This window comes from Aulonocara sp. 'chitande type north' Nkhata Bay, linkage group LG10, assembly GCF_057382095.1.
Source record: "Aulonocara sp. 'chitande type north' Nkhata Bay isolate Kocher_YH1m ecotype deep benthic linkage group LG10, A_spYH_male_GT1.1, whole genome shotgun sequence".
In the NCBI taxonomy this organism is placed as follows: domain Eukaryota; kingdom Metazoa; phylum Chordata; class Actinopteri; order Cichliformes; family Cichlidae; genus Aulonocara; species Aulonocara sp. 'chitande type north' Nkhata Bay.
In genome coordinates, this window is record NC_141353.1 from 35,755,380 (window position 1) to 35,781,951 (window position 26,572).

Below are 26,572 nucleotides of genomic sequence, written 5' to 3' on the forward strand. Positions count from 1 at the left end.
CTGCAAAAGGACATTCCCTAAAATGTTCTGGTTTTCAGGGTCACTGCAGCATCAATATCTCAGCTAGACCAGAAAACAAATCAGAAACCTCCATCTGTCTCTGCTTTCTCCTCTTTCTCTCCCAGGATACTTTCTTCAAATTATATTCACTTGCTCAGAGTCTAATAGCAGGAGGGAGAGAGACTGTGTGTGTGTGTGTGTGTGTGTGTGTGTGTGTGTGTGTGTGTGTGTGTGTGTGTGTGTGTGTGTGTGTGTGTGTGTGTGTGTATAAAATACAGTGCTGAGTCATGGGCCTCAGCAGGCTGTGACTTGTTTAATTAGCCAGTTGTCCTATGTGTGTGTGTGTGTGTCTGTCTCAGTGGGGTGTGTTCTCCTGGGCCCTCCAAACAGACTGACCTTTTTTTTTGTAGCATTTATTTACCCAGACTGCAAAGGAGACCCCGATGTACAGGTGCACACACTCATACACCCATTCAGTCTATTGTTTCTACTTAGGTGACTGCCTTAATACAGTTTATCTTAGGCTGAACTACCCAACCTGGTAGCCTCAGCGCGCTGTTTGTTTCAATGACAGGGAAAATTGCAGCTTTAAAGACATCCTAGATTAGCCATTAGCTTGTCTTGTTTAAAGTGTACCTATTGGACATCCATTAATCAATTAAGACTTCTAGTCACAGTGGATGATGATGAAAACATCAAAGTCATATATCTAAAAGATGTGGAATTTGCTTCTAGGTGTTGCCTTTCACTTTGAGGTACCCTTTTCTTCCCTCCCATCCCTGGTGACACTCTCATTCTGAAAAACCTTGGATCTCATCAAAAAGTAACTAACTCTAAAATTCTGCCATTCACCGTCAACTATCCAATCATTACTCTTTATCATGACACCATTCTATACTACTAAAACTAGATGCAGTCATCAGGATATACCTGCTGTGCTTCTCATGGTTAAGCATCAGTGACATACTTGTAGTTGCAGTTGATATCAGACACTCTCCAGATGTTTTGAGTATCGAAGCCCATCCTCTTGACCTCCATTTCCATTCTCTGACGTACATGATCACCTACAAACACACATAGAACATGGTGCGAGGGTATAAATGAAAAATGCCCTCTCAAACATTTACTTGTTCTAAAACTGTGAACGAATGTGTGTGAACCTGGGCGACAAAGATGAAGGTGCTGATCTTCATCGTCAGCGCTGCCTCCTAGACACCACGCGTGATAGGCCAGGGCGAACAGGTCCTCCAGCCGTGATGGGTGTGCTATGGCCCGGTTCAGACGTTTGACCCACTCCTGGCACTGCTTGAACGTTGCAAAGTGGCATCTGTGGAGATTAGAAAGATTAGTGAGATCCAACAAACCCTTCATGCACTGGGGACTAGGAGAAAAACAAAACAAAACAAATCAGCTGTTCTGTGATTTTCCAGCCTTTAAACCAGAGTAGTAATGTGGTTGCTTAATAATGTGGAACCAAAATGCTGCTGGGCACATCTGCTACCGAGTATGCGACAGTTCCACTGGTTTTAAACTGTTCATGAACACAAAGATGAGAATTTACCAACACCCTTTATTACCTTTGAAACCTTAGTTTCAAAAAAGTATTACCTACATATTATTTTACATTTCCTATCTAAGGTGGGTGAATGACAGTGCGTCACAAGTTGTAGTCATTGATGATTTTAGTCACAAGTACAGTTCTGCAAAAACACATAATTTGACTTTTTCTCCATGTCAAGTCCTTTTACATTATTGCTTAATTTGATCTCAAGTAAGTCAAACTGAACTCCAAATTCGGTCAGTCTGTTGTTATGTGTACAATTTACAATTGGTAATGTGTACAGTTTCCTAAATGAACCCATAGTATTACTAATTCAAATGTGTATCAGAGTACTGTGCTGTAAGAGAGTGTAAGAGTGAGGGCTCTTCTTACCTGACAACTTTAGAGTCTTTGCAAATGATGTGCAACTGGAACATATCTCTGCTCTCTACACTTTCTATCAGCCTGAGAGGCACCTGCAGAGGGAGACAGAGAGCACGTGCATTTAGCCTGATGGTCCACTGTGTGAGCAGACAGCACACTGGCAGAGAAATTACCACCCTCTGGTCTAGTACAGACTGTATCCAGGTTAGACACACTAAGTAAACCTTTAACCTGACTGCAGAGGAACAAAAGGCCACACTGGTGTTCCAACTTTGCCTCTAGAACTGTTATGATACCATGTGACAGCTACAAACCTGCCGTCCCTTATGCTTTTCAAGCAGGTAAGTGGTACTTTAGAGTACGATGTTAATGAACCCCCGACGAGGTTTAAAAAATCCCTTATGGACAAACCTTTGAGCATAAGGACTATGTATGCGCACTTTTTTACAAATAATGGCCAGTTTAATTCAAGAGAAAGAGTGCTGGCGACACAGTCATTTCACAAAATGATTAATCCATCTACCACTCTGCTGAATGTAAATTACAGTTTGGCCTCAGTGCATCCCAATCATGTAAAGTGAAGAGGAGCTTAATGACAGCTGTCTAGACTATGGCAGAGGGTGATGTTTTATCATATAGTACTCACAGATATGTCAATGTCCACACCTGGGTAGGTCTAAAACACAGTGACACCATGGAGCACAGACAAGGAGAGAAGGAGGGAGGGAAGAAATAAGACAGGAGGAAATGGAAAAAAACAAAACAACAAACTATTAAACCCAAAAAGGAGGCATTGGGAAATGAAGAGTTAAAAGGAAAGTAAACACCAAAGAGGCTGCGAGATGAAAAGACAACCGAGCACATCACGCTGTGCACTATTTGTAGCACATGGCCAAGTCAAATGGAAATCATGACGAGAAAGACAAACACAGGCGGGAGTAAAGGGCAAGAAAACAGCTTAAAAGTAAGGGGCTGTAAAGAGTTGTGAAGGGGAGGTGTGGGTGAAAGGTTGTTTGCTGGCATTCATACAGTTCATGTGTGCTTCTGGGGTCAAGGCAGGAGTCTGTCTAAGTAGGAAATCAGTTTGATAAGGACTGTTAGTCTGTGACATTTGAACTTTGTGTGGTAATCTCACTCTCCTCTGCTTAAAGTTAAGGTGAGGACGTGCCTCGGTGATTGGCCCTCGCCACCTCCTTCGTTTTTAAAACTGTCATCTTTTCCAGAAGCTGAATCCTTCTGGAAAAGATGACATGGATTTGGGAAGAAGGATTTTCATTGCCAGTGAATGCAAACAACCAGCCTATTTGTATTTGAGCAAGGCCTGACGTCAGCAGGAGCGAGCTGGTGGAGAGCACTGCCAGCCTGGATGTCACATTAAACCTTTGTGGTTTCAGGATTAGAGGGTCTAGTGCTCCTGTGATTTCACCTTGGTACAAACAACTACATGCCAAGTAAGCTAAAAGTGCTCAATGGGTACCCCATTGAAAGTTTATTTGCCTTGTTGCCACAGTTATTTCTTAATGAAAACTTATATGGGGGAAGGGAAAAAGTCTAATTGCATCCAAACTAAACATCCTTCCCTCTCCTCTGCTGGTGGCATAGGGCTCTGGCAGAAGTGACAGTTCTGTGATTCTTTGTTAGGTTTGTTGTCAGAGACATGCACTCACATTGATGACTGAGTCCTTGAACTTGATGTGAAGTCTGTAGTTAGAAATGGCAATGATGGCTTCATCAGCACGGCCAAGATATTCCACACCTTCCCCCTGAAGAACTGGGAACGGCACCTGCAAAGACCCAAAAACAATGGAACTGTTTAAGTCTCATGTGCATGAAACATTACACCAGCACGCATTTAACAGCTTTATTCAATCTACTGGAAGTCTAATCCTGACAGAACATATTATGTTAATGCTGCGTCCTCAGTTTTGGTGCAACTCATTCTAAATATTGATTGTGGGAATGTCATTTTTGGACAATGACAAATTAAATTTAACTTGGTCAAAAAAAGAAAAAAAGTAATCTCAGAGCAAAACAGCAAGATATGTGACATGATCTGTTAAGCTCCTTGTCATACTTTTAGAGGTACTTAAACTCAAATATCATATTGGCACGGCATTTCATTTTTATAAGCAATACCCAGCATAGCTGACAGCTTGTGATCATCCTGTCAGAGTAATATTGAAGATAAAAGAAAAAGAGGGACATGAGAAAAAGCGTGCATGTGTAGCTGTCCAATTAGGGCATATGAGTTTTACAGAAGAGCCTTTGTTAGCACAGAGGGGCTTGTTGGTAGGAGGGAGACTGTCTGCTCCGGTGTAGAGGGAGAGGGATCCCAAACTGTCCATTAACATTCCATGGCCATTTGATTAGTCGCAGCCAAGCCCTGGCTTCAGCCGCAACGAGACCCCTACATTAAGGTAATTGCTTCCCAACAGAGGTTAACAGAACATTTTTCATTTCATTCTGAGGCAGGGTATTATCTTAAAAGTCGACAGAGTGGAAGAGACACATGGTTGCACGTGCCAACTCCCAAAACATCTTTTCATTTATCTAAAACCGGAAGCTTTTAATCAGTTTCAGACCAGCTGCTCTTGTTGTTATTCTGTTTACTTTACGGCTTTTTCAATATAATTAAAAAAAGATGCACTGAAACAAAAGATCTTGAATAAATGGTGTTGACCAGGAGCACAAGTGTTAGATTATAAAATAACTTTGTGAAACACTCTCGGCTTTGTGATGAACTGGGGGACTGTGTTAGGCCCATTCCGTCTTGACTAAAACACACTTTTTTTCCTTAGTTGTCACTTGGATGCGATTGGCACGAGCACAGTTATTGTGCTATGGCTGCTTCAAACTAATGAAAAGTGCGACACCGGTCTTGTTGTTGAGTTGCTAAGTAGTGAGGAAAGTGTTGCTTAGAGACAACATTACCTCATTCTGTATTAGCATGCACTGCTGAGTCATGCTGAAGAGGACCCACTAGTGCATGTTAAAAAAAGACAACATGCAGCAGAGCAAATGCAAGGCTATAGCAGGCCCACTTGAAACAGCTAACACTGCTGAAAGAAGAGCTCCACAGCACAAAAAGCTAAATGTGACCGATATTCCCATCACTCCATCCAGTCCAACAGACTATTTACTCTCATGCCAAATTGCATAAAACTCTAAAATAAAGCAGGACTATTATGTAGAAATCCCATCGAGTGGTAAGAGGTCAAAAGATGTTGATGATGGCTGATCCATAAAAATGTTTGTTTGTTGTTGTTTTTTTTAAAAAAAGCCCTGCTATTTATCACTGCACCTGCTGCTCATCAATAACTGAAAACTTCCACATGAATCGAGACAGGAAGCATGACGAGGGGGAAAAAAAAGTGTAGCTTAAACTGGGAAATGGAGCACATAGTACTCTGCGCTCAGACATCAGCAGAGCCAAATATAGGCAGCAGCAGCCCCCTCCTTCTCGGCACAATAGAGCGGGACTTTGAAATATCTTTGGGATTAAAATATTTCAGTTTTTCAACTGTCCTCCTGTCCTTGAAAGTGACAGGAGGACAAATGGCGCTGACACCTAGGTTAAGCTTAAAAACCATGTAGCTACTGACTGAGGAAAAGGACCGAGGATACTGTTTTACAATATATAAAAGGAAAACGCCACAAAAGCAAAGGAAAGGTATATGATTTCATTAAATACTGGCTCAGTGGCAGTAGAAATAAACAAATTCAGGTAGAGAGTGTACACATTTATCTGCTGTGGAAAAGACTTGAAGTGTGTTGCTAGAAGTGCCATAGTTAACATGCTGTACAGACTGCAAGCTGCATTAAACAAGCTGTGCTCCAAAAGTAGGTGCATGAGTCACTGGCAGCAAGCAAGTGCAGCATAAGATACTGTGTCACGTTTCCTCTACGAAGCCTTCAGCAGCATAAATATGACGAGAGAGAGGGGGAGGGAGGGTGAGTAGAAAGCCCCATTTAAAGAGGAAAAAAAAGAAAACACTGACTTGTGAGTCGTGACTTCCGGTTTAAGCAGCCTGCCTGTTAGGACATGCACGTGAGCAAATGTACGCGCAACTGAAAGCATGCTCCATGACTTGCACGCACGCAGGAGGGAAGGCAGTAGGGTAATAAATACAGTGGGGTGGGGAAATGCCTGCAATTTGTCCGCAGTAAGAGACATCAGCTGTCAGTGAAACCATCATGGGAGAGCCTACACATGCACAAAAAGTCACACAAAAGCACAGATACAATGTGTGACTCCATGTGTGAATGCAAGGGGAAGGGAAGCAAGCGTAAGAGTGCAGAAACAGAAAGATTCTGCCATAAGAATTCAGCAGATTAAAAGACGCTCTCATAAACTTTGCTAGCAGACTACGATACAGCCATGCTTCCTTTGCACACTGCTCAGTTGGAAAAAATATACAAAATACCTTTGACACAGAGCCCTTTAAAGCATAGCACTTTAATAATAAAACATTTGAACAGGTTGATACTCCCTGCAGTTCAAGTGGCTTCAATTGAAAGCCACAAAAAAGAAACAACAGATAGTGACCCCAGGCCCCTCCTCCCTCCATTTTTCCTTTGTCCAGTGCTCCAGACACATGATGCTAAGCTCCATTAACCAGCAGACAGCCACAGAGCGCCAGCTTAACACCAGAGGGTCAAGCGCAAGTTAGCCATCACAGTTCTGCTACTTGTATCCTCACTTGGAACAGACTTTGAAATCCTTCTCACTTAAACTGACCTAAATGTTTCTGAACCTTTTTATCCTCTGCAGCGGCTTCTAATATATTTATGTAAAACATTTTTGGAACAGCTTGGGGTAGTCTATTCTGCAGTATGGCTCACATATACAAACCTCTCAAGTAAAATTTCTACTGTATTTAGAAGTTGATCTTCAACAGGCCAACTACATATATGTATTTAGCCTTTTTATGTTAATAATATGAACATTTACATTTATATTCATAAAATAAATGCTTTAAAGTAGGTCAAGCACAAGTGCTCCTTTACAACCAATGCACTTAAAGAAAGGCCTCAGCCACAATTCAGTCCTTTCATATGTACGTGCAAAACAACTTCCTGCTCTCCTTATTAAAGCTTTGCATAAAAATATCCCTTTTCTTTACATGCTGGCTTAATTCAGAACCAGTTTTAAAAAAAAGTTTACTGAAGAGAATTTGTTTTCTTATTAGAACTCTATGATACTTTATCTGTAGAGAGTGTGGGCAATTGCTGCATTCAAATGGAAATACTTGTTATTCTAATAGCTAATTAATTTCGTCAGTGTTTAGCACAGGAAAAAGTTGAGCTACATGACAGTGAAAAAAACAAAAGCATTCCTCTGGGTCCCCATCACCATCACTTCTTCCATGTTTGACCTCAAGCCTGTCGAGTTGAGACTTGTGCAGTAATATCTCGGAAATCATGAGATGACCAGGCGTCAAGGTGAGGGTGTTTCAGAGGAACATTGATTTTATTAGCCACCAAGATTTAACATCACAACCTAGAAGTGCCACACTTGTTCCCGGTTTTCTAATATTAAGTCATGTTGCTGGGCGTGAGAGCAGATGGGACCGTGCTGTAGAAGTGGTTGTCACCTCACCTGAAGGCTTTCATCCTCCTTCACCAGCTCCTTCTGGGGGAACAAATCCTTGGCCTTGATGTACTCCAGACTGGGAGGCCCCTCTTCACCCTGTCAGACACAAACACAATCCAGCGATAGAAAGATAAATACTTCTGTCGTGATTCATGTGAGACTACATATGAGAAACTGAAGCAACACACAAAGTCCATATAGTTTGTTGATAGCAATACTGAAGCATGTGAAGAGACATGAAACAATCAATACAACCAAACCCAGAGTTAATATTCTCACTGCTTTTATCAGGTCCTTTGGCTCTGGTAGTTCATGGTTCATACGTGCCAGGTAGAGTTTTGCAATCTCCTGCAGCCAGGTCAGACATCACATAGGAGATTAAAAATTTACTGCGAGGGCCCTAAAATTATACATTTGAAGAAGGAAAAGAAGTAGTACACAAGCTTGTGTTAGGTCAATGTGCCAAACCATTTAAAATGTTTATTACTTGCTTATGACTGACAGTTTTCCTGCCTGATGAATACTAATGCTGAAAAAGAAATGCAACTTTTGATGTTTGCAGTGTGTTTGCTTTGGCACTGCAGTGCAGGTGGTTACTGCAAGTGTAAAAGATACCCAGTGCTGCCTATCACAAACCAGTGCACTATGTGACTGGGTGTAGTGCAAACAAAGATACTGTGATTAACTTGAGGATTTTACCTTTTTAAAAAAAAGGTTTTTCATGAGTCATGCTTCACTATAGTTTAAAAAGTTCCTTGGGGCATAAAAAAATACATACAGATAATAAATGTAACTATTTTGATTGCAAATATGATAGCAAATATTTCTCAGTTTCTTAGAAATTACAAACAAACAAAAAACAAAAAACAGCTGCAGTCTTTTCAAGTTCACTTCTCTTCTAATAGATGGTCGGCTAAAATTAGACTGCAACACTTTAAGGAGTGGCGGAGATGAGAACGAGAGGAACAATGATGGCAGTCGAGTCTGTCCTTGAAGCTTAGGGCCCTGTGTCCAACTCGGGCTGAGCAAATATGTTCATCAGGTCATACTTCAATCACTGGACTTAAAGAGGTGAAAAGCAATCACATGATGAAACTGAAGGACATGCCCTTGGCTTTTATTCTCTTTAATCCCTATTCTAAAAACACCAATGTTTTGCAAATAATTTATTATAATCTTTTTTTTTTTAAACTTCATAATTCAAAAGTAAGCACATTAAGCAAATTAACATCTTCCCCAATATACCATTCTATACTCTATAGTGTATATAGTATGGTACATTAGTGCGGTACATGTCCAACAATTTTCTAGCTTTGTGCTATAACACGAATAAGTTCCAATCCTTCTCGTTCAGGTGCTGTGTCATTTCTGCCACTTTACTGCTCTGCTGGATTTTCACTTTTCCATTTGAGTACGACCCTGTGTCATTTTGGTTTTATAATAAAATCAGAAATAGAGGCCTAACTGGGTGGTTTATTTCTGTGAATCATATCCACTGAGTCTTCTAGCATCCCACCAAGATAGCTATAGTATATTTAAAAAAACAAAAAAACAAATAAACCACACAACAGCAAAGTATCAGTTAGGTGAAATTATTCAATTTTAAAAAGCAAAATGAAAAAAGATCCCATGCATATTAACCCCCCCCCAAAAAAAATGGCATGAGGAGGCGTCGAGATCAATTACAGTATTGCGTTTGAAAATGTTGTTTAATTTTAAAATACGGATTCGAATACAAGACAGTAAGAACAAAGTGAAATTAACCTGAAAATGAAAAACCTTTAACACTGCATCCCAAGAGGAGGACATGCTGAAATTTCAGGAATTATATCAGAAACCAACTGATGTCTGACCACAGAGAACTCCTGCTGTGTTTACAGTGGTTACATCTGTAATCCGGAGGCTCAAACTGGTAATTAAACCACACGATAAGCATACCACCCATTGGGCTGGTAACAGATGGACATAGTGTCCCTACAGTGACAACCCCTCACCTACAAGTCACCAATCACCAACATTTTCCTAAAAGCATCACATCACAAGTAATAATGACAAATGAAAAGGCAGTATTTTTCAGCTTATGTGACATAGCTCCATCAGTAGGTAATAATTACAGTGAGCTAAAAACATACATCTGTGATAGCACAGGTGCTGTCATGGATGATGAAAACAGTTGGCACCCCAAGGTGGCTAAGCAGTGCAGGAGAGGATGGCTGGATGCAGCTCTAGATTTAGGTATTGCATGGACAAAACAGCACAGGTGTCAAATTCTTGGCAACCCTTGGAAGGGAGAATATCCAGCTACCAGGGCGTTCCCTCTCTCAAAAAGGGCCTTTTGAGGTAGGCACGGGGGTAGAAGTCTGACAATGGGAGAGAAAAGTGATAAATCCCAACTGAAAGTCATCTGTTACTTTATTATAGTATAATTTGCAATAAACAGTGGTGGTGATGATTGGCACAGAGGTGGGTGTCATGGTGAATGTGTCCATGTGAGGCATTTAAACCCCCTAATGAGTTGCTCCAGTGGTAAGTGCTATCTATTACTGCAGGCTCCGTTTCCTCCAAATGTTGCCTTTACGTTCACGGTAATGCTGCGTTTCCATCTTCATATAAATGCACACTCAGAATGAGGGGAGAGTGGTGGTTTTGTAATGCAACGATCAAGTAAAGTGTGCTGTGTGTGAGGAAGAGGAAAAAACTCCTGTTCAGTGATTATCATCTATATTTAGACCAGATAAATATGCTTTAATGAGTGCGTTGTTGTTTGTTAACAAACAGAAATCTGATAGAAAATGGGTTGAAACTCCTTTTAGTTTTCATGTAAATTCTAGCAAAGCCACCATGATGACACTCATTTGTTGTTCTCAGTAGCTCTGAATCGGTATCACAACTTGAATGTTAGCATGAATGTCTTGATGCATTCTCAATCATCCAGGAAAGTAAATCTCCAAATAGTTGATTCTGTTCATCTGGACGTAGCGTTTTGTGGGAGAAACGTTTCGTCACTCATCCGAGTGACTTCTTCAGTCTCAGCTGACTGCAGGTTTCCCCAATCTTATAAACAGTACATTTGCATAATGACTGAAACCAGCCCACTGAAGGAACAATGGGCTGGGAGGTCAGTTTCTTAATCTTAATTATGCAAATTCTCATGACCATTGATCAACAACCACTGACCAAAACCCACTGATCAATGACCATGAGTACCATTCACAGAGAGGTGGGGAATGGCTGCAATCACAGCAGTGTAAGATGGCGAAAGATGTACCCTTAGGCCCCCTCCTCGATTCAGAGATGGTCTTTCCCTTTTCACGTAAATGGCCTCCTTGACTCCGCGCTCAAACCAGCGTTCCTCCCTGTCCAAGATGTGTACATCCTCATCCTTGAAAGAGTGTCCACTGGCCTGTAGGTGTGAATAGACTGCAGAGTCCTGGCCTGACGAGGTAGCTCTTCTGTGTTGTGCCATCCGCTTCGCCAGAGGTTGTTTGGTTTCCCCGATGTATAAATCCTGGCAATCCTCCTGGCACTTAACAGCGTACACTATGTTACTCTGTTTGTGTCGGGGGACCCGATCCTTGGGGTGGACCAGTTTTTGGCGCAGCGTGTTTTGGGGTTTAAAAGCCACAGAGACCCGGTGTTTAGAAAAAATGCGTCTCAACTGCTCCGATACTCCTGACACATATGGGATCACTACAGGTTTTCGCTTGGGCAGCAGTTGTCCTTCCCTCTTGGATCGGCTGGAGCTTTCTTTAAGCGTCTTTCCAGCTTTGACAAAAGTCCAGCTGGGATAACCACATTTACTCAGGGCCTTCTTGATGTGCCGTTCTTCTGCCTCCCTGGCCGCTGTGTCAGTGGGGATGGTGTTTGCTCTGTGTTGTAGCGTCCTAATGACACCCAGTTTGTGCTCCAGTGGATGATGAGAGTCAAACCTTAAATACTGATCCGTATGTGTAGGTTTAAGGTGCAGATTAAGGAACTGACCTCCCAGCCCATTGTTCATTCAGTGGGCTGGTTTCAGTCATTATGCAAATGTACTGTTTATAAGATTGGGGAAACCTGCAGTCAGCTGAGACTGAAGAAGTCACTTGGATGAGTGACGAAACGTTTCTCCCACAAAACGCTACGTCCAGATGAACAGAATCAACTTTTTGGAGAGTTAGCATAAATGTTTTCACTCCAGTTGACTGCATGTAATTAAGATTATATAGTATCACACGAATGGCGTTTTCCACCAAATCAAATGTTAAAATCCTCAGTTTAAAAACACCAACTTGTGGTGCCTCTCTAAGAAGAAACACATTCTAGAGGGGTCCTATCACAGGCTGATCGACCACCACATCAAATTACTTCAGCCACTAGTATTATAGTCCCTCTGAGAAATTCAATTACAATCAATTACTCTAAAGTTAACCAAAACCAACCTCCAAATCAGTTTTTCCTGTAAAAATGTGTCAATTTACATCATAATATCTTACAAAAAAAAAAAAAGCAAACACACTTGGACCACAGCCACACACTTTCATCTCCCATCAACAATCCATCTAATCTGGTTTGGTTTCCAAATACCCCAGGCAGCATTACCTGGTAGACTCTTGGCCACATTTATACTTTTCTCTTGCAGAGCTCTGACACAGCATTTCTCTGATTCCCACAAGTACACGATGTACTTTGTGTTGCCCTAGAAGCACAAGACACTACCCGATGAGCTAAAATCTATTGCTGTTATATTAACAGCAATAGATTTTAAAAAAATACCACAGGAACAGACTCATTGAACTACATGGAAACATGGATATATGCACATTTCAGCTTCATAGATTCTTTGCACAAAGATGATGCTTAAAGACCTAGCTTTAAAAACCGTCATTACATTTGGACACTTTTTTTGGAGGGAGTTTATTTTGTCCATATTGTGATTTTTGTTTCCACAAGCAGACAATCAGCTTACAGAAGATTAAAGGAAAACAGGGATGCTCTCACTTCTAAACAGCTCTCAAAGATGGAGCACAGCTTGTCCTGTGCCCGACACGTTTTTGCTTCGTCACTGCTGCGAGCCTGCGCACCCTCCCCCACCTTTGTCCAACCAGCTCAAAAAGCTGGAGCTGACAGGCATGCGCGCATACGCCTCCGTGCATTTACCAAATATAAATGTCAGAGTTGATAGCACATGAAACATCAAGATAACAATAATAACCAAAACAGTATCAGCTATGATATCAGCTACTGTAGCAGCCAACGAGACAGCCGTGGCAAGGCAGATTAGCAGCGTGCATGTGGAGGGAATAATGCACAGTTGCTTTTTCCAAGTTTTACTTCTCTGGGGAAAGCATGTGTGAAAATGGTCCTGCATGTATGCAAATGGAAACAGGACAGAATAGGTAGACAAAGTGAAAGAGACATTGGCACAGTGTTCATGAATAAATGTCTGGTTTCCATGGATACGACAGCCTCTTTTTAGAGGCCCTTTCACCCAAAAGCTTTTTCTAACAATTTGCTGTCCTTACTCACCAGATTATTTACTTAATCTGACTGGTGCTTTGTCCCAGAGTTTTTCAGATTAGAGAAGCACTACAGGATGCCGAGGTGACCTACTGAATATGTGGACAACACGCACTTACATCTCTGCTTTTAACTGTTCGGTCATTTGCCGTGTTGGACATGATAAATATATTAAACGATGATTCTAAATAAAAAAGCGAGGGGAAAAAGGACGAAAATGACTGCAGGCAGAGGGTGCATAGACAGGGCAGAATGAAAAACATTTTATATAAACATTAAAAATAACCAGGCCAAAGATATTTTTCTGAGTAGAGCTAGGGAGCAGATTCTAAGTAAAAAAGTCCAGATCAAAGATGACAGACTATGACAAATCTCTCTAAATACATTTCTTTCTCCTTGTCCTGTTGCCGCCTACATTAATGTTCAATCGATCACTGTGTTCTAAACAATCAATCCCATTTTTGTGTTATAACTGGGCAGTACTCCAAGTACTGAAAAAAATAAACTGGGCAGGGTTTTCTTTACGTGAATAGAATTCATCCAAAATGCACAAAGTTGGAGTAACACTTTGTAGCAAAGTAAGAACAAATCGATCAAGCGAACAGCGAGTTAAAGCAAAAGCATGAACCGATGGCCCTGACAGTCTAGGCGTCTGATGGCTCTGATGTCTTGCGAGGGACATGTTGGTGTTCTGGTTTAGACACACTTACAGGACAAGTCACTGCTAATCTATAAAAAGTCCTCCTGTGTGGACCATTAACATATTAAGTGATTTGTTTGTTGCACTTTACTTTGTGGTATTTGCCCTACTTATCAACCAGTGGTATCTGTCACTCAAACTGGTAGACAAGTCGACTGACTGCCTTCAAGTTGAAAATTTAACTTTCACATTTAACTGTCACTTTGCCTGTTGCCTCTTGAAGATGGTGCAGTTGATCGACATTCCACAGTCTCTTGTCACTATCTGTATGGACGCCCCTTAAACATTTCTATCCTCTTCCAGGAAGACAATGCCCATATCCACAGGACATGAGGCATCACTGAATGGTTTGACTTTCAAAACACCAAATGAGGAAAAGGGTTATGGTGGCAAAAGCCCTTACTGAGACACCTTTGTGTTAGTTTTCCCTTTAACTCTTTACCCCTTGAAAGTCTTCCAGGAGTAACCCTTGAAGGTCTGTTTTGAACTGAGTGGTTTCTGCCATATTTCAGGCCTGTCTTTAAAACAGAATGACTGGGTGTCATTCTGTTTTATTTCTGGCATCAGAAATGAGTTGTTTTCCGCCTATGCAGCTACCCTAGGAAACGCCTGGAAAATATTCTAACGATCATCAAACCACGTCTTTATTCATACATACTGGAGTGTCAAAACTCATTATTTAGGGTACAGAGGTGGTTGTCTATATTGGTGAAACACGAAGCAATATAATAAACTGGCTGGCATTATCCCAAAAAAGGTTTGCATAAACGTTCACATAGGTTAGTACAGACTTTGGTTTGGTATGGCTATACTGAGACAACAAATACAAATTAAGTACCTTTCCTTTCAATAACTTGCTACACACTTTGCTTTTTTTCCCCAGTCCCTCATCTCTGTTGTGTTGTCTTCCTCGGGGGTCATAACACAAAGTCTGTTTACCGTTTATTTCCACATTGGTATTAGGCAGAGAGTTAGCATTCAGCCTGATACAGCCTAAAGGCACATCCCCCAATAAGCTTTTGGCTATACTTACACTGCTGATTTATTTAACTAGTGGGAATAATAGAATCTGAGTCATGGAAAAATCTTATCCAATTCAATTATATATGTTTATAGTTCCATTTACTGCAGACAACATTGCACATTAGAATAGTAACTGAAGATGCCCCCGCAACTGTGGGATCACAACAATGGTGGCCATGATGAAAATGATGGAGCCTCCTTCCACAGGAGAAGACTGCTCTGATCCACTTAAGCAACAAAGGATGGGGATACTAAATTATACAGACACTGACGCAGGAGAAGTGCCGACTCAGCTGCGTCACAGACATATTGGAGAGAGATCATAAATTGCGGAACGCCTGGCTACATCTGTTCACAGAGAAAGGAGAGGGAGAAGGAGCAGCTGCACTCATCCTACCTGACAGCTTTTCAAACAAAGCTTTCTTTAAGAAAAACTGTGACAATATAATTTTCGCCAGTATTATTAAAATCTTTTTTGGAATCTGTATTGTATAAAGAAACCGAGGAATAGCTTGATAAATCTCTAGGTGAAATATATGTGATAATCCTGAAAGGATCTCAGCATGCCAGTCCTCTACTGTGGCTGAACCATCTGAAACACTATGGATCACTATGAAATACTAGTACAGACTTGGCATGTGTCCCAGAGGCTAGAAATGTCTCATTTTCATATTTCATAGTTCCCAAAACTTTCAAAAGGTTCACATTTGTAGTTTTTGAAGAAAAATATTTTGTTCAACTTGTCATTTCCATGAAAGTTTTTGAAATACATCTTTCCCTCTAGATGTGTTATATACCTGCAAAACTACTGATGCTTTCTTGGTGCTAAGTAACATTTTTTTATATTATATTATAAAACGTGGAAGGGCTAAAATTTCACTGATTCTTTTATCGACCACATACTCAAAGCGTGATAGCTGAAAGAATGCTAGCTTTATAATTTGCGAGTAATTAAGTTTCACCGAGTGGTGAAAATAAACACGTTCACCTATGAATTCACAAGATTAATGATTATTTTCACCACCTGTATTTCCTTTGCTGTTTTCTTTTAAATATCCTTTAAAAAAGTTTCATCACCTGTTCCTCTGATAATGTCTCTGGCCAAAGCAGCTGGCTCTTGATCTGCCAATTTTGTATGGGAAGAAAGTAAAATCCAAACACCCCCTTTTATGTGAGCATGAAACAGAAAGTCTGAGTTAACAAAGAAAGTTGATAACTACTGTCCTCATACTAGTGACAAAATAGCTAACACAAAGAAAGTCTGGCTATGGAAAGTCTGCTGGCTTCAAAGGTAAGTGTCATTTTTTAAACAATGTATATCTCAAATTACTGGCATTTGTGTATGAAGATGTTGTTTTTTTTTTAAATTTACTAGGTATCTTACCAGACATTGTTTATATCAGCCTCAAAAAATGAACTTTAGGTGGCTACTAACATGGGACTCTTGGCAGGAAAGTGTGATTTGATTTAATGCGTAGTTGAAAAGCTGACCTCCTGAAGGTTAGTAGTTAATGGCCACATTGTACTGCCTGTGCTCATTACCTGCTAACCTTGAAGGGGTCAGAGGTCAACATCCTTGGTTGTCAACCTTTTCTTTACCATCTCAAGGCATAAACAAAAACAAACACCTGTTCTACATGCCTCTTCCTCATAGCCCATGTACATCCTAACTCAGAAGCAGGACCTTCACTGCAGTGAACACTTTGGTGCTCCGGGACTGCAACAGTGAATGCATGAAAACATCTTACCCATCCTAGTCCCGGCAGCTCCCCACCCCCCTCTCCTCCCCGTCAGTCAACATACCAGTAGCTCAAAGCTGTCCATCCGACAGAGGTGAATGATGACAGCAACAGAAGCACCTTTTCATCGCCTCGTACTCTAGAACATTCTGAGATAATTCAATTATTTATATCAAGTTACTGCTGTTACTTAATAACTGCAGCGCTCGTGTGTCGAGCAGCACCCCCACCCTCCACTACCTGGAAAGGAGGCAGAAACACACAGGCGGATGAGATAGAGAGAGGAGGGCCCTAAAACACACCCATCGGAAACAAATGAAACACTTACAAAGCAGTTGAGCATGGAGCAGGACACCCTTACTGCGAGGCTCATGTCGAGGAAAGGCAGGACTGTGCCTGAATGACACGCAGCCTACGGAGGAGCAGCACGACCAGAGCACGAGGAGCCGGCATAACCATTCTTCTCCTGAGCCTCTCCACCCTTCGTTTGCGTCGACCCCCTCTGCCTGCCACCCCGCTTCCCACCCCCCCGCAGCTTTTGCAGGTTTGCCCCTTATCTCGAGGTTTTGTGGGACAACACAGCAGCCCTGGCTCTAAGTCAGGATCCCACCCCACCCCACCCCCCCACCACTCCCAGAAAGGGGTGCACGCTCGTGTCTGAAGACAGCCCCTGTTGCACTGCTGGCAAAAAGGATGATAGTCCATAAAAAAAATTGGAAAAACTGTACAGAGAGGCGCAGCAGTCCAGTGGATCAGCTGAGTTACAAGTGAGACAAAAGCAGAAGAGTGGAAATGACTGCAGATGTGCCCAGCGATGTGGATGAGGGGAAACTGTGAGAAGAGAAAACAGGAGAGAAAGGAAGACGGAGGGAACTGCCTGATGCTAAGCTCCACCCTCTGCATGCGCATCTACCTCCCTCCCTCCCTCTCTCACATTCGCATGCTTGCATTTCTCCCCATCTCCTTCTCATCTCTTCCTCCTCCCCCCACCTCCTCCTTGTTCACCCTTCACCGACATCCCTTCAGAAATATGCTTCTCCCTCAGCAACAAGGTGGTAAAGCCTCGAGTGCATCGCTGACCACCAGAAGATGCTCCGATTGCCACTGACTGCAGTACGCTGTGGCTCAAACACACACAGTTTACTGATAGCTGTATGCGCAAAAAATGCCCCCAAAAAAGGAATGCACAACCTGAAGCCAACAGAGAGACAGAACGCATCCCACTGTTGGGACAGTATCCCACCACAAAACGGTCACACTAGCAGCTACTGATGTAGCGCAGAAGGCAAATACGTGGCAGAGAACAGAGGGAGGGAGGGCAACAAGAAGAGACGGTGGATGCAGAGATTGCTGGTGACACAGCATTTTACAGACATTCTTCCCCACTTCCGAGTGTCATTGTCACATTATCCTGAAACAATTTTAGATACTATAAATCCTGCACGTCACTGTATCATATCAAGGAAGGACACTGATTGCACATATACTTCTAGGCGAGACATAGCTCTTCCTCCCTCTTACCCCAACCTCCTTCCTGTTAGAGTCGTGACAGCCACTCACCTACAGCTGTATGACCCCACATTACGTAACGCAGTACATGCAGCATAAGCTAAACACAGCACTATTAAATAGGATTAATTTCACCAGCAAAAGGTGTTGCCTCATTTTAACAGGATGAATTTCCACATGCGGGTAAATGTTTATTGCCCTTAAGTGCAATTTGTGTAAAGAAACCATCAACACAAGTGTATTAAGTGAACTGCTTCAGCTGACAGTGTACAGCTGGTGCAGAGACATAAGTCTTATTCACTGGCTTTACAAAGGAAGTTAAATCAATGCTGAAACCGTGGATCATGGGGTCCACACATTTACATATGCCTGGATATTGGATGGATATAACTGAAACTAGGAAGCCGGTTGTAATGCAGTGTGCTAGTAGCTACAATATGATCAGGAAGTCTGTATTTTAACAGGGAGGTATCCCTAATATTGTTACATTTGCACCCATGCAGTTCTAACCCATTTATAAACACAGAAGGCCATTTTCACAGGCAGCTTCATAAAAATATAGATGCAATCCTGTATACACTGTGTGTACATATATAGAATATGTACTTTAAATTTGTTTACTTTCTGCCTTGAGAACATAATTTTGATAACAGTGGATTGCGTCCTAATATCAGTGAGAGAATGCAGCCTGAAATGCATCTGCAGCAAATACATGTGAAGCCCAGTAATTGGTGTTAATGTCCTTGGCTCTGGGTCATTGCATGGTCAACATTTCTCGTGCTTAAGCACCACTTAATGTTAGATTTTGATTATCTCTCTACCAAGAGAACAACATAGTTCTAGGCTTTTGAAAGCAGAGAGTAAAGTATGCTGTCTGCAACGGTTAGTGGCGAGAACTTGAACCTCAGAGGCAGAAGTAGGGCTTACAACTGCCATGCTGACACCTGCTAAGTTTTGAATTGTTCTAAGCGTTACCATTTGGAATCCTTTTATCCAAATGTGAACACTGAGGAGAAGCTTCTCCTAAGGATGCTTGCGTCTCCTTCCAGCAGACAGAACTCAGCTGTTTATGAGGCATGAATACATATTTCAGGAATATAATGACTGACATGGACTTAAGCTGATGAACATTCAGGATTCATTCAGGATTCAGAAGACTTTATTTATCCCCAAGGGGCAATTAAGAGACTGACCTTCCCGATCGTGCATACAATACACAAACATCACATTGGGGAGACAGGTCAGGCTAGGTAACTGGCCGGTCAGCCGCACGAGCAGCGGCCTGGAACCTAACAACAATGGAAAATGCACAACATGAGGAAAGTCGAGGAGAAAAGAAGAACTCCCCCCAGACTGCATTCCAACAGGGAGTGAGTGTAGGTCTGTGTCAGTGTACATGCGTATATGTGCGTGTGTGTGTTCCGTGTTCAACCGAGAGAAAGTGTCCCTTCACCCGGTTAAGCAAAAGTCAACAATCTTCGGTAGACGCGGGTGACCTTGAATGAGGAGGGAGAGAGTCATAACAAACAGTCTTATTATCTAGGGAGAATTTTTATTCCCATCAGCTTTTGCCTTGAGCATCCAGGGGGGTGACATGAGATGAAGATGGTAGTTGTTTTGGTTAGTGCGAACAAACTGCTTCCAATTTGGTCTAATGTCCGTCACTGGTCACCAGGTCTCTCAATTCCCGTTGTTCTTCTTCAAGATGTTATCCATATTGCGTTAAAAAAAAAAAAAACAACAAAAAAAAAAACCAACAACAGTCTGAGCACTCACAGCCCTGCCCATCGTCTATCATGTCAGGCAGCCTTGTGGGATTTTGAACAGCTGTAGCCACTTCTTATTCTTTGATAAGCCAGGTCTGAGCCAGCTCCAATCAGCCAGAACTCTGTTACCGTAGTTCAGAATTGGTAGATGTCGTTCAAAGTCCTCCATCAAGAGTGTTGCCAGACGCACGACGCAACCGACCATCGAGTATCTGGCAGCAAATGTCTCCGTAGGACAATCGGGCTCTCCCAAGCCCAGGAGGGTGTCAATTCCGTTAAGGGACCAGTTGATCAAATCCATAATTCTTCTTTATGTTTCTAGAGAACAAGTCTGGGAGACTCTCTTAGGGTTAGAGAATAAGTGAGACTATACAAAAGACATGAGAAGCCAAGCAGGAAAGATAAGGGAGAAGGAGAAAGTGCGACCGCTTCCGTCAAGAGCCAAGGGGGAGAGGTCCAACATGATATTGGAATTAATGCCTAAGGTGATTTCACAGACTTTGACAATGTAGAAACAAGACATTCCCACTTGGATTTCAATCATATTTCCCCCTGCACATCAAACAGTTTGGCTTCTTCTGCAAGTCTTTTATAGGAAGAAGATCTCAATGTCCACGACACTGTTTATGCAACAATAGACAAGCTGCCCAAGGTTACATATTAAATCGATCAATGCAGTAGATTATTCTAGGTTATTCTGTTCTATATAGGTCTATAAGATTTATCTAATGTAATGTATACAGTCTGTAGAGACCATGAGAAAGGAAGCAGAGAAGAAGGGATGCAATCTACTTGTGTGCAGAATGGTTTCCATTTCATCACGTTAATGGGAGCATGCATCTGCTGCTATAAGATCCACCTCCATAAATTAAACAAAACCTTACCGAGAACTATTTGCATGTCACGGTTTGAAACTGTGGCCCATTACATTTATTTTCCACCAGTGGAATGAAGAAGTGAAATACAACATTACAGCTAAGCCCAAACAGGTGCACCTCTCACTGTAGCTTTATCACACATTCATGGCTTTGGAGAAGAAGGTGGTACACTCTAGGAGCTACACCAAGTTTTCTGATGTCTGCTTAGCAACTCAGTCTAAAGCGATTTCTTTCCTTTGGCAAAATCCCAATAATTAAGACTTCTCAAGTCTAGGGATGGGTATTGATAAGATTTTCACGATTCCGATTCAGTTTTCGATTCTGTTTAACAATTCGATTCTTTATCGATTCTCTTATCGATTCTTTTTTCTTTTTTTTTTTTTAAAAAAGGAGAACACTTGACACTTGAACAAGATAGAAATTTAGGAGTAACATGGCCTTACAAACCCAACAGTGAGATCCACAGGCTACGGCTCTTCAATGGGGTGTCACAGGGTCCCCGGGAAAAAAAAAATGTAAATGTAAAATAATAAAATAAATATTCTTCTGTAGCAATAACAAAGTATAACATAAATTATTCTGTAGCAATTACACAAGAATATCCAGTAATGTCCCTGCCTACAAGCCGCTTAGGTACCATCTTTCTTGCCAGGTAAATGACGCTCCGTAACGTGGTGACGTCATTCGGGCGACTGGAGTCGATAGGGGAATCGTTTGCAAAAATGGCAAACAATTCCAAAGAATTGAAACAGCGGGAACCGGTTCTCAACAAGAACCCGGTTTCGATACCCATCCCTACTCAAGTCCCAAATAAGTTTGATACCTCATTACCCCTGAGAGAGTGTAGGGGGCTTTTCCTTTATGAGCTTAGCTGAACTTTAAAGATCTCCAGCTACTCTGACTCATCATTAAATCTTATATTAGAACTGTAGCATGTACATCTTTGAAAATGTATTTATTTAAAACCTGGTTATTTTTTGACTGGCAATATCTAAATGGAAAAAAAAAAAAAGCATATACAACCAAGAGTTTTGAATCATCAGTTCACTGAGCAGGTTGTGAAGCTCTTTTTAGTTCATTTATGGCCATTAAAAAAATAAATGTATTTAGGATCACTACTGACAAATGTATCATTAACTGGTCCAGAGTCCAAATACTGAGCTATAAATTCTCTCCCTCTGCTTGTCCAGTACTGGCTGAACCAGCCGTAGAAGTGAGCACAAGATTTGGGCTCCTCTGTTTCAGGTTGTATTTTAGGAAAGGAGGTCAGCCAGTAACCAATGCAGGGTGTCAGCCTACATGTTGACACACAGGTATAGAAGCAGGATATGAAAAAGACACGAAGCATTGGGAAGGAGGGCCAAATGAAGCTAAATTTTCAGAAATTGAGTATTTCTGTAAATACATGTATGTGTTTGGATGCCTTTCATAGATGTAACCAAAGTACTTGAAATTTAAGTAACAAGTAATTTTTAAGTAGTGAAGCAGTAACAAGAAGGTATGGGGGTTTGGTGTACAGTTAGTGTTTGGAAGTGTGACTTCAGTCTGGACAAGTATTTAGCTTAATATGATCCATTACAAACATTAAAATAATTCATCAGGCATATAAATGTAGGCCATACATTTCACTGACATTTGTCACTAGAGTAACGTCTGACTGGCTGCCAGGCAACATCTTAAATAAGATTGAGCTAAGCAGGCTCTGACGGGAAGTGTTGCGGACACACACACACACGCAAAGCTTTGAACAAAAAATAAAGTTAACAATTATCTGAATGGAATGAAAAGTAGGAATGAGGAACCGGAGACAGCCAGCCAGAATGATTTAACCCAACCAAGATTAGGTTTGAGGCAAAGGTGCCTTTAAGTAGGGCTGCACTCAAATCATTAACAGCCCTCGCTTTAACTACAACCCTAAGTGAGAGCATCATGTGGCTTTCCATAGTGCTGCCACATTAACTTTGCCTTCCAATTGTGCACAAACCTTATATAGTAGCACTACGATGCACGCAGTGTAGGCAGAGTAAAAACAATCCTGCTATACCCGTTTCCGTGCTCCCATTATCTTGCTAACAATGCAATAGCATGAGTGGACAACAACATGAGCTCAATATTTCCCATTTTGTTTCAGTGGATGGAAAAAAAGCAAGCTCAAGGCTGGGAAGCAATTAAGCACTGCTTCACATAGAGGATTAAAAACGATCATATTACCTGAGGAACAACCGTCTCACAATCCCACCTGAGAATATAACCCTTAGCTCAAAAAGGTAATGATACTCCCATCTGTCATCCTAACTGTGGCCACTGGGCAACTTAAAAAGGTCCTATTAATGTAACATGCACAGTAACGATTACAATTTCATATTTGATCGAACACTACCATCATGTACACATCTCTAAATCACAGTTGTACTTCAAATACTGCTTAGGCTGATCTGAAACATTCTAGGGTGTGATCATGCCACCTGATAAGTTTGAGCCTTTGATTACTCATGCAGCGCATACCTCTGACCACACCCAAACCAAGAAGAGGTTAGCTTTCCTATAAATGCATAAACACTCTTCAACCCTAGACAGCGAAGCTCTGCATCCTCATTTTATGCTCCTGTGGGCACATTGTTTGTTCATCAGCTATGCCATCAATTAAGCCCAGGGCTCCCATAAAAAGGCTGGGAGTTGGGCATCCAGCCACAGTGACATTCTGTGGACCCATTTGACCAGAACCTTGGGATATGTATCCTCCTGTTACACTTCCTATGTCTGTCCCATAAAAGTGGTTCCCATTAGTTTCAAGAGGAATTTGTCACTCATTTGGTTGCTGCTTCCGCTCTTTTAAAGCACCATTTACTCTGAAGCCCATTCACTGCCCGACAAGGTACAAGCAGACGGCCCATCAGGTGACTAAGGGTGTCCTAAATTACTCTCTATGATGGAGCAATTAATTAAAATTAAGAAAAAAAAAGAAAATTACAAATGCATTTTGTATACTGGATACTTAAACTCCTAAAAGTTATGGATCTCCTTAAATTGAAAAGCTCTGCATGTCTTAACATCTGAAAATAATATGCTGTACTCACTAATCAGGTTAAATTAGGACTAAAATACACAGTCGCATGGCTCATTTCAAATACATGTAGACCTGTTATCCACAAATAGTCTCAGATCTGTGTTAAATTTTCTGTACTCCAATAGAATTAAAACCCTCAGGCCAACATCTGCAGTGCGATTAGACAAAGAACCGCAAAATGTGAGAATCAGCAAAAACAAATTCAAAACAAAAATGCATGTAGAAACTTGAAGCAGCACAATTCCACCTCCATCTTTTTTATACCAATTACTGTTGTGACCTTACATAACACAAAGAAACCATTTAGTCTCAGTTAAACCACAGAAATGAGTAGCCAATAGTATCCACTAGAGGGCACACAGAAGATAATCAGCATTTACTGAAGTAGACACCTTCACCACTTGGCTACACTAAGAGCATTTTAATCTACATTGAGAGTGAGCATTCAGCTCTTAGAGAACTAAATGCTCATTGCCTTGTTCAGGACTTGTGCTTCTCATATTCTGAAATGCCACATGTAATGCGCTGAGCTCCTTCATGTAAATAGGACGCCAACAGGTTTTAGTGTACTCCAAAACACAGTTGTACGAGGGCCACGTGGCAACAAGCTACATCAAAGACTTGTAACATCTGTTAGGTGCTACATAGCACTTTCATGAAAGCAGAAACACGTAGGACTAAACAACAGGCCAATGAAGCTGGATCCCTGATGAGAAAACTAGTGTCTGGGCGAGGAGACTCTGTAAGAAGACGATCTACTTTCACCTACCTACTCTAAATAGTGTTCCACAAGTCCCTGTTTAAGACTGGGAAGGGATTTGACGCCATATCTCTCCACGGGCACCTTTAAGAACCAGCTGGAGTCACTAATGCACTGGCTTCCTGCACGTAAAACATGCTGAGCTTAGAAATCTGTTGTTTGCAGCAAAATCATTTCAGTTTTACTGCTTCATTGCTATATTTTAGTTTGCAAGTAAATCCTAACAATTTTGTATTTCTGATTGAAAGTGGTCAGAAATGCAAACTGATACAGTATAAAGGGAAATGTCAAGACTTTTTTTTTTTAAGAAACTGGCATTTACAAAACTGCTTTAGCGTTGTGTATTGTTATATGTGTTGCAACAGTCTGTGCTTTGTTTTCGGCTTGCAACCGCATTCTGCCATTTCCTGTGTGAGTGTAAAGTCCCAGCTTGCCAGTTTACCATGAAGAAAATCATGTAGGGAGTTTGGCACCTGTTTTAAAAGCAGTCAGGCATCTACAGCAGAGTACATATAAACATATACAATAGTGAGGAGTCAGGAGTGTGATTGGCTCACCATGCTGTCAGCCAGTGCTGTAGACAGTGAGTCTGGGTGTTCCTATTCAGATCCCTCCCTCTCCTCTTGCCTACTGGGCTCTGTCGGGACAGCGATGCCTCCTGCCAACATAAAAAAACAACAACAACAACCTTCAGACTTGTGTGTGGGTGGTTATAATAATAATGGATTGCATTTATATAGCGTTTTTCAAGGCACCCAAAGCGCTTTACAATTCCACTATTCATTCACTCTCACATTCATACACTGGTGGAGGCAAGCTACAGTTGTAGCCACAGCTGCCCTGGGGCAAGGCTGCCATATCGTGCCATCGGCCCCTCTGGCCAACACCAGTAGGTGGGGTAGGGCGGTAGGGTGTCTTGCCTAAGGACACAATGACCAGGACAGAGAGCCCAGGGAACGAACTGGCGACCTTCCGGTTACAGATGCGCTTCCCAACCCCCCGAGCCACAGTCGCCCTGATGGGTTAGGGAATGTGTGCCATGGTGTGAAGGGCTGGATTTCAAACAGTCTTGGACCAAAGTACAGAATAAGGAGCTGGCACTAAAACAATAAACCTGTTGAGGAAGTTGAGTATGGATATACTTTTATTTTACAGAAATGACTCAACACAAAACCTCGTGGCCCAAGAGTTCTTCACAAAATGTCAGGTATGCAAGTTTAACTGGTTGCCTGGGCCAAGAAGTTCCCTCTCCAGTTGTGGTCAAGTCAGTGTAACAACACGGCACACAAGCACGCAGGCACATGTGTGCGATCTGACAACGTGAAAGAGACTTTGGTGCAGATCTGACGTGGCCAGAGGGGAGAAACTCTGATTTACAGGAAATGCAAACTCAACATTCCTCTGCAGATTATCAGCAGCAGAACAGATAACAACACGGGAGCTAGACAGAAGATGTGAACAAACTCTGCGACTTTTCTTTCCACCAAAATCATTAAAAACAAAAAAAGGTGCTGAGGTGAATGTCCGTATCCTCTAATAGCTTCTAAACCACCTCACAGACAGGACACTGTAAACACCGTCTGTAAGCACAAATCTGCACTTTGTAGGTTTGTATGTTCTACAGTGACTGTGTATTGATGTGCATTTGTCACAGAAACACAGGTGACCTACAACTCATTTACATCTCAACACTGCAGAAACATAAGCGGGCTGAATCTGCTGCTCCTGGATTGGACAGTGTGCCATATTGGAACAGCGACAGGCAATGATCCAGCAGCTGTACACAATAAAAAAAGCACTACCCTGAAAACAAACACTTAATGACTGCATGAAAAGTGACACTGATACTGCACTCTTACTTCCTGTGTATATACGAGCCAAGTCAGGAGGGAGCGACTATGTTCAGTGGAAGTTTACTATGAAAAGAGTGGCACACAGGCAGTGAGACAAAACATAGAGCCTTCACTTCCTTGGGTAAACAATCAGACTTTAACAACACATTGATTGCATGCAAGGACCCAGCTTTGAACTAGATTCTCACTGTGCAGTGCCTTCATCTCACTTCCCTACACTGCTTTTTTTTTTTAACCCGACACACCCCCTTTTGCACACAG

At 41.7% G+C, this 26,572-nt stretch overlaps 1 protein-coding gene across 6 annotated transcripts in view; it reads right to left on the reverse strand.

Annotated features, from left to right (window-relative positions):
- Positions 1-26,572, reverse strand: part of mtmr4 (myotubularin related protein 4) — a 43,030-nt gene that overhangs the window by 10,496 nt on the left and 5,962 nt on the right. For 2 of the 6 annotated variants that reach the window (XM_086309738.1, XM_086309739.1), the window contains exons 2-8: positions 25,016-25,116; positions 7,524-7,613; positions 3,592-3,708; positions 2,571-2,600; positions 1,934-2,016; positions 1,161-1,327; positions 968-1,064 (exon numbers count right to left, since the gene is read on the reverse strand). In XM_086309738.1, coding sequence (XP_086165864.1) covers positions 968-1,064; positions 1,161-1,327; positions 1,934-2,016; positions 2,571-2,600; positions 3,592-3,708; positions 7,524-7,613; positions 25,016-25,018 — 587 coding nt within the window. In that variant the 5' untranslated portion in view covers positions 25,019-25,116. Of the gene's footprint in view, positions 1-967; positions 1,328-1,933; positions 2,017-2,570; positions 2,601-3,591; positions 3,709-7,523; positions 7,614-16,806; positions 16,980-25,015; positions 25,117-26,572 lie in introns of those variants that run through there. The other 4 variants (XM_086309736.1, XM_086309737.1, XM_086309734.1 and 1 more) reach the window with 4 other exon arrangements.